General features: G+C 44.2%; 1 protein-coding gene across 1 annotated transcript; it reads left to right on the top strand.

The window, feature by feature from the left end:
* The first annotated feature begins 3,704 nt into the window (after positions 1-3,704).
* LOC121875325 lies at positions 3,705-4,178 on the top strand. The gene has a single exon (XM_042379831.1). The coding sequence runs from the start codon at positions 3,705-3,707 to the stop codon at positions 4,176-4,178; it is 474 nt and encodes a 157-aa protein (XP_042235765.1).
* Positions 4,179-9,138: the final 4,960 nt, after the last annotated feature.

Below are 9,138 nucleotides of genomic sequence, written 5' to 3'. Positions count from 1 at the left end.
CTGGGGAAGCGTGGGCACGCCGAGCAGCGCGTCTCATATCACGTGATCTAGACATTTGCTGGATATTTTATATAATTAATTAATATTACTCTTGAGTTGACTTAACAGAGTAAGACAATGATGCATATAAATTACATACATAAATATACAATTAACCTAAGTAACTAAGAACAATAATAATATAATAAGTACAATTAACAATTTATTAATAGCTTGTATGAAACGTAGGCGTGAACATATGCCTCACGCTATGCGAGTTCCCGAGCGCCCAGGCTCGTGACAATCAGGACAAATGCCCCCTGGGCAATTGCTCTCTGGACAATTGTCCCCCGACGACTGCCCCCCTGAACAAATGCCCCTCATTGCCTGAGTGAATCTTATGTACAGCTGACCAAACACCTGACCTGACTTACTAAGTTTATTTTAACCAACCAGTTTAGGGATTATCCTTACCTGACCTTACCTGACCTAGCATACTTTGTTAAACCTGCCAGTTTGGGGAGTAACATTGACCAGTCTGAGTACAGTGCTTGAACTGTCCCCTTCAATTGAACTAAAAACTCAACACCAAAAAACCTGAAAATGATAACAAGACTATTTTCTATTTTTTAACCTTCTTCAAGAATCTTCTCATTATCAATTAATTGATTATCAACTTTTGTTGGGTTACTTTTTATTCCTTACCTTTATTGAGCGGCTCCCTCACGTTGAGCACTAGTTTGGTCCAAAATTATACAACTTCTTCACAATGAGTTTCAAGCTATTTTAGGGCAAGCCACTAAAGGTTCAACTATTTTATTTATTTCTTTATTTAGATTTATTATATTTAATAACACTCTCGGGCTTCTCCCGTATGTATTTACTAGATCCAGACACCTTGCGATAACTCTTACGCTTGCTCTACCTTTGTGACTAACTTTTATTTTATTTGGTTGTGTAAGATTGTACCATCGTACGATATGTTTTCCCATGTTGATATGGGGGCTTGTCTTTGGCAGCGCCCGGTTGCCAGTCACCAGCTGACGCTGTTAGAATAAAGTCTACTTAGAACGTGGTCTATGACTCCAACCTCTCACAGGTTGAATCAACCATACCCAATACATACTTGCCCATATAGTTCCCCAAGGGACGCCAGGGCTTCTAATACCATTCATAGTATTAGTAGAAACTTTAAGAAATATTATTCGACCAGGAACTTTAGCCGTTCGACTAGTAGCTAATATAATTGCTGGGCATCTTTTGTTGACATTTTTAGGTAATATAGGCCCTTCTTTATCTTTGACTTTAGTGTCATTTTTAATGTTGGCTCAAATCCTTCTTTTAATACTAGAATCTGCAGTTGCATTAATTCAATCGTATGTATTTGCTGTCCTAAGGACTTTATATGCCAGAGAAGTTAACTAATGTCATCATCACACGGACACCACGCTTACCACTTAGTTGATATAAGACCCTGACCTTTAACAGGGTCAGTAAGAGCCATAATACTAACCACAGGGCTTGTTAAGTGATTTCACCAATTTAACATAGATTGCTACTCCTAAGATTTTTAGCTACTATTTTAACAATAATTCAATTATATACATTAATTATATACATTTATATGTATATATATATATATATATATATATATATATATATATATATATATATATATATATATATATATATATATATATATATATATATATATATATATATATATATATATATATATATATATACTATTATAAATTATATTTTTCTTAATTTTCTATTTTTTGTATTTATTTTACTAATAATATTTTTATTAACCTCATATTTTTAAATTATGATGCCTGAAAAAGGGCTGTCTTGATAGGACAGATTATGTATTTTTTTTTACTCATGTTATCTATATACAATGGAATTCCACCAATTCTTTAAAGATCAAAACTTTTCGTGCCGTTTACACCAGTATACAAAAGATAAGCTAATCCTAAGCTAATGGGTTCATACCCCATTTATGAGAGCATGAACCTCTCTTTTTAATGCTAGTTTCTCCCTCTCAATTAATATTTATTTTGACCCTAATTTCAGGAACAATTTTATCTATTTCTTCCACTTCATGATTTGGGGCCTGAGCAGGCTTAGAATTAAACCTTTTATCTTTTATTCCTTTAATTATTACAAAAAATAATCAATATTCTTCTGAGTCTGCACTTAAATATTTTCTTATCCAAGCTCTAGGATCAGCTATTATTATTTTTTTGCTTCAATTATATTAGTTTCTCCCAGCTTAGCGCCACTTTGGCGCTTGCTCTTCTTCTTAAACTAGGAGCGGCTCCTTTCATTTTTGATTTCCCCAAGTTATAGAAGGAATAAATTGAATCCAATCTATTGTGCTCATAACTATTAAAAAATTGCTCCTATACTTTTACTTTCATATCTTACTTTTAACTACTTAGTTACAACTATTTTGTTTTATGCAATTATTCTATCAGCAATCATTGGAGCAGTTGGTGGTATTAACCAAACAATACTTCGAAAAATTATGGCTTTTTCTTCTATTAATCACATAGCATGAATACTTTCTGCTATTTTGATTAGTGAAAATATATGAACAATATATTTTACTTTTTACTCTTTAATATCTTCTTCAGTGGCATTAATCTTTCACTTCTAACAGAGTTTTCATTTTTCCCAAATTACTTCCAATAATGCTTCCCCACTACCTAATAAAATTCTTATACTTCTATCTTTGCTTTCTCTGGGAGGACTGCCTCCTTTTACTGGCTTTTTCCCTAAATGAATTTTGATTCAAGAACTAGAGGTCATATCACCTTATCATGGAGTTTCGTCCAAAGTGAACGTGGTAAAACGAAGCTTATTTATGGTGTCTACATCTATGTGAAGCAGAAAGAACTGGTAAATGGTGTTATATCTTATGAATGTGAGAGACGTCGGCATAACAATTTTAAAGCCAAAGTTAAAGTTTGTGGAAATGAAGTAGTCGGCCAGGTAAATGACCACACCCATGCTGCTGACACACGGCGCCTAGAAGTACTGTCTTTCAGGCAGAAAATCAAGAGGAAAGCTATTAAGACCCAAGAGACTGCGCAGCAAATTATTACCTAAACAGTTCAGATCACATTAGAAGGTGCCTCTACACAACTATCACTATCACATATACGACTTGCAATAAGATGCTACAAACAAGTTGTCGATGCCCCTCATCCAATTCCATCAAACCTCGCTGATTTGGTCATTCCATCTGAGTATAAGATGAGAGCTGATGGTGAAGATTTCCTGATGTATGATAGACCGAGTGATCAGCGTATGCTTGTTTTTTTCCACAGCCAAAAACCTCAGGCTACTGGAGAATTCAACTGATTGGTTTGCTGATGGAACATTTAAAATTGTACCTGAACTGTTTTACCAATTGTACACTATTCATTTGGCTTCAAAAAGAGTTATTCCTTGTGCTTATGCTCTGCTACCAAATAAACAACGAGCAACATATTAAGACCTTTTCCATCAATTCCTCACCATCAACCCTATGCTCAATCCAAAGACCTTTCTCATCGACTATGAACAAGCTGCCAGGAGTGCCATTGAAGAGGTCTTCGCCAACGCAACAGTCAAGTAATGTTTCTACCACTTATCGCTAAACATATATCAAGGTGCAATCTGAAGGATTACAAGGAAAATATCAAATTGATGCTGACTTTGCCCTGAAAATTTGAATGCAACCAGCTCTGGCATTCATCCCACAAGGTGAAGTGATTGACGCATTTGAGATACTGCAAGAGACTATGCCACCTGAAGCTGATCCTGCCATAGACTACTTCGAAGATACATACATCGGCAGACAATGTCGACATTATAGGCGAACTCCACGTTTCCCTGTCAGCATGTGGAATGTTTATGATCGTGTTGACGAAGATTTACCTCGCACCAACAACTCCTTGGAAGGATGGCATAACCATATGCAAGCTAACATTACTTCATTCCATCCAAATATCTGGAAATTTCTTGAAGTGTTGAAGATGGAGCAGGCACTGACCAGCATCGCCATCAACCAGATGATTGCAGAAGATCCAGCACCACCTAAGAGGAAGCGTTATCAAGATTCAACAGCCACAATAGCAACCATCGTAGAAGACTTTGAGAACCACCATGTGTTGGACTTTTTGAGAGGGGTAGCCCACAACTTGTAATTTGAGTGTGTGATATATCAGTTAATTTTTAGATATTAAATCTGACTGATCCACCATTTTTTCACCTAACCACAATTTGTTATCAATGATTTTTTTTTCTAATTACAGAATTGAAGTGTTAAATTTTTTTTTGAGTTGTGCATTTTGTGTATATAATTATTACTACAAATAAAACATGAAAATAAAGCATTAATTCTTAGTGTTACTTTCTCCTCTCTATTCAGATTTTTTTTTTTTTTAGATTGCCCCCGAGGGGGCTAGTTCATTGGGCACCCCCTTACATCCTGTGCAAGGTGAAGCGCAGAAGCGTTTACAGAGCCCATCTGGGAGCATGCTTTAAGTTCATGCTTGCCTTTATGACTCATGCATTAAGGGCATAGAAGCCTGAAGGGTCATGGGTTTTGTCAGCAAGTTACATAAAGAGACAGAATGATGAGTGTGTGGGGAAGTTCCCGGTACATTTCATCTGTTTATAGCAAAGCGTGGCAGGTCCCTAATAATGTTAAGTGCCAGGCCTGTCACTAGGAGGAGGGATATCTGGTCAGGGAGGGAAGAGGTGTTGGTAACGGCTGGGGACCTGTAGGAGGAGGTCATAGGGCAAGTGAGGATGTAGTGACGGAGGGTGTGAAAGTCGGGTTGGCCACAAATTTTACAAACAGTGCGGCCAGGCTCAGGGTTGCCAATATACTCCCACAGGTACCTGTACCCTAGGCGCAGTCTCATGTACATAATCTGTTGAAATCGAGTCAGGGATTGTTACTCTTTGTAGGAGCGGTTGTCGTCACCGGTTACAGCGTCATAGTGGCGTAGTGTGACGCTACCCCGTTGTTTCAGGTGTGTTCAATTGTCGTCGAATGCTTCTCGTTGTGAGGCGTGTATGTGAGATTTGAGATGATTCAGGGAGAGGGCGAGGGAGGCTTCAACATCTTCTTCTTGTGTCGCTTCTTTGGCAAGTCGATCAACAGTGTCACAGGCAGTTATTCCTATATGTGACGGGATCCAAATAAACTTGACAAGGATGTCATCAGTTTGTTCAAGCCTGGCGATGGCGGCTGGGGTGTGTTGGGTGGCAGGGGAGGAGGGTGATTTGAGCCTCGCTAGTGCAGAAGTGCTGTCACTGATTATAAGGAGTTTCCGGCGTTCAGTGCGAGCATAGGTCGCCCCCTCATGAATGCCCGCGAGGATGGCTATGCTTTCAGTGTTAGCGGAGGAGGCCCAATCGTGGACCCTGATTTTCCTGCAGGCCTGGCGCTGAGGAATCCACACAGCTGCCCCAGCGCTGCCCAGCGTGGTAACAGACCCATCACAGTAGACGAGGATAGGAGGGTTGGAGGTCGTAAGACAGGAGGCGACATCATTAATCTGCTCAAGGCAGTTAAGTTTGAGCATATACCACACTTGGGTGGATTTACGACCAGGGAAGGTGTGGACAACATCAACACTCGGGGAAGTCCACGGTGGTAGAGGCGGATGAGTGTACTCGGGAGAGAGAGAGGTCAAGGGGGTGTAGAGGTGATAACTCAGGATGTCAGCAGCAGTGTGGAGGGGCCAGTGTTGAGAGGGGAGGGAAAGGTAATGGGGACAGGCCAGCGCAGGAGGCTGTTAAGATGTGAGTTCAGTGAGTGCGACAGGGGAGTCGGTTGTTCACTGCGAAGAAGTTTTTTACCAAAGATGGCATTGAGAGCAGTAATTCGAACGCAGACTGGGAGCAGGATAAGTTCACGCTGCTTGACTTCTATTCTGGTGATCATTGGGCAGCCGAGGATGAGTCTCATCTCTCTGTTTTGTATTTTCTCTATGCTTTGTTTCTCGCACTGGGAGGCAACTACAAGGACAGGAGAGGCAAAATCTATGACAGCTCTGACGATGGCAATGTACATTAGACGTAGGACCCTGACAGAGACTCCTTTGAGGCCGTGGGTGAGGGACTGGTGGGGCCTCGTTCGTTGGCGGCACTGGGAGATGACGTGGGCGGCGACAGTGGAGGTGGTGGCGCTGGTAGTGGCTCACACGGGTAGACCAAGGTACCTGTAGGTGCGTACTTAATCGATGTCTTGTCCTTGCAGAGTCAGCGGTGTCTGACGCCGGAAGCGTGATATGAACTTGGTTTTAATGTGCGAGATGACTAGCCCGAGTGTTTGACAGGTCCGGGCGAACTTGGAGAGTATAGGTTGTTCATGTTGCACTGTAGTAATTTGGAGGAGAATACCATCAGCATAGCTTATGATGTGACCGTCTAGGGTGCGCTCAGCAAAGATGTCGTTGAGGCAGTAGATGGAGTTCATAAGAACATTAAAGAGTGTAGGACTGAGTACACCTCCCTGAGGCGTGCCAAGATCAAGGTCCTGATCATGGAGTAGTGGCCCTGAAAACGGACATGGCCCTGTCGATGGGAGAGGTAGTCAGCAATCCACGTGAGGAGTTTGCCCTTCACATCAATGTGCATGAGGCCCTCAAGGATCACTTCACTGTTGGCTTCATCAAAAGCACCCTTGAAGTCGACGAAGAGGGAGGCTTTGGCTGAGGTGTTCGCCATGTAGTGAGCAATACTCTTTCCGGGGTGGAAACCATAGAGGTCATGGTGCAGGTGGGCTTCAATTTTCCAGTGGAGGCGGTGGTGTATCATGTGCTCCATCATCTTTGAGAAGCAGGAGATGAGGGAGATTGGACGATATTCATCTTGTCTGCCTGGTTTAGGGACTGGGGTGGTGGTGGCAGTCTTCCATAAGTGAAGCAGCTGTCCAGTATCAAAAGAGAGGTTAAATCGACAGAGGAGGGGGTTACCAGAGGTAGCAATAAAGGCATTTAGCACATCATATGTGACGCCGTCATCGCCAGGGGCAGTGGACCAACTTTGCATTTGACAGCATTTAGTAGTTCACACTGTGTGAAAGGCACGTCAATGTCTGCAGATAGGTCTTGGTACTCGGAGATGTGCTGTCGGCGTTGTGGTTGCAATGCGAGGGTGAGGTCTCGTACAGGGGGTGGTAGCACATCGATGGAGGCGGCCTCCTGCCACGTCTGGGAGAGCGCCTCGGCTCGGGCAGCTGGTCTGGGGTGGAGCGAGTGTCTGGCGTTGTTGCCCTGGGCACGGTTAATGGTGCCCCATATATCACCTATAGATGTAGACTGGTCATTAGAAGAAGTAAATCAAACCACTGCTTCTCTCGTGCGAGAGTGATGGCAGATTGGACCTCTTTATTTGTACGCATCAGGAAGCATAGAGCGTCAGGGGAGCTTGGAGATTTCTTGTACTGGTCGACTGCTAGTCAATGCCATACTCGGATAGACTTAACATGAGGTCGCGGTTAACATTCCACTGACTCCTGGGCTGGCAGTTAGGGCGGCGGTGTTTTGGGTCAGAGCGGAGGAGGTCAGTGCATTGTTTGGACAGATCAAGGTAGAGTTGGTCTGTGGTGGTGACAGTGTAACCCTGAAACTGTGGGAGAGACTCAGGTGATCCTTATAATCAGGGGAGAAGGAAACACACTGATGTCAAGTTCGTAAGTTCTATTTCTGGGACAAACACACAAAAGGAGTTAAGACAGGGGAAACAGCGTCCTGTCTTGGAATCTCTCCGGGTATCTCTATCTGCGCATGCGCGTACAGCGCGCATGTGCTCAAAGTCTGAACTAACACAGTGACAAAAGGGAGTATGATTATAACATATAATACAGAGACCTGAATCAATAATGGTAAATAGTACAGTTACATATTACAGCAATATTCGTCTCATATATCTACACCTCCCTCCCCCCTCACGCTCGTAGTGCAATCTCGAGCGGACTCTTTTTCCAGGAGCCTTTGAGAGTGACGTGGGAAAACTGGGGGTTCACTGAATGAGGACTTACTTTTCTCGTCCAAGCAAGGGTTCACAGGGATATGGGGGAGGGGTTCACCACTAGGGGACGGTACTGAACGAAGGAAGCGGCGATTCCGCCACCATACCCGACCACTAGGGAGACGGACCTCGTAATCCCTGGTCTTGCCGCAGCCCATGACAACCCCGACCTTGTCCCAGCGGTGAGGCGTCGGGTCTTGAACCCGAACTGTTTGCCCGATACTCAATCTGGGAAGGGGCCGGGCGTGCTGATCGTACTGTGCCTTTACCTGGTCAGCACGGGCGGCTGCACGACGATCGCAGTCCTCGGTCTTGGCCTGCCACTCCCTCGAGAAGGACTCAGGATGGGCAGGGACACATGACCGTAGTGGGTGGCCGTATAACATCTGTGCTGGGGAGCGACCTGTGAAGTTGGGGGTATTCCGCAATTCCAATAAACCCCGGTCAAACTTCTCGCAGTCAATGTTGCCTGAGGGTGCCGTCTTGAGGATAAGATGCTTGACGGACTTTACGGCAGCCTCGGCATGTCCATTGGACTGGGGATAATGTGACGAGGACACCACATGATAAACTCCCCATCGCTCCATGCAGTCCCGGAAGTCGTTGCTGGTGAACTGGGGCCCGCCGTCAGTCCTCAGGCGGAGAGGTACACCAACTTCCCGGAAGTAGCGACAGAACATACGTACTGTATGAGAGGCAGTAGTGTTGCCTCCGCAGGGAACGACAACAGGCCACCCTGAGAGCCGGTCCGCAGAGACGGACTCAAAGGGCCTCGTAGGGTTATCGTTGTTCAGGAGGGGTTCCTGCTGCTGACTAGGCTGCAGCACCTGGCATGGCTCGCAGGCTTGAACGGAACTAGCGATGTCGGAGTCGATGCCTGGCCAAAAAACAGCTTGTCTCGCCCGGCGCTTCGTAGCTTCCACACCCCTGTGGCTGTCGTGCAGGTGGGCTAGGGTGCGGCGGTGGAGGGCGGCAGGAACCACAACTCTTGCTCCATACAAGACGAGGTCGCCATCAGCATAGAGGTCGTCCCGCATCTTCCAGTATGGGAGTAAAGAGCTGTGTAAATCGTACCGGTTGGAAGGAAATCCCGAGGTCACGCAGTTCAGTAGACGGATG

This window comes from Homarus americanus, unplaced genomic scaffold (genome assembly GCF_018991925.1).
Source record: "Homarus americanus isolate GMGI-L3 unplaced genomic scaffold, GMGI_Hamer_2.0 scaffold19175, whole genome shotgun sequence".
Lineage (NCBI taxonomy): Eukaryota > Metazoa > Arthropoda > Malacostraca > Decapoda > Nephropidae > Homarus > Homarus americanus.
The sequence above is the reverse complement of the archived record's forward strand: the minus strand, read 5'-3'. Positions and strand labels throughout refer to the sequence as shown.

What these genes read in the sequence shown, in the direction of transcription:
- LOC121875325 (XM_042379831.1), top strand. Translation starts at nt 3,705, where the DNA reads ATGCAACCAGCTCTGGCATTCATCCCACAAGGTGAAGTGATTGACGCA.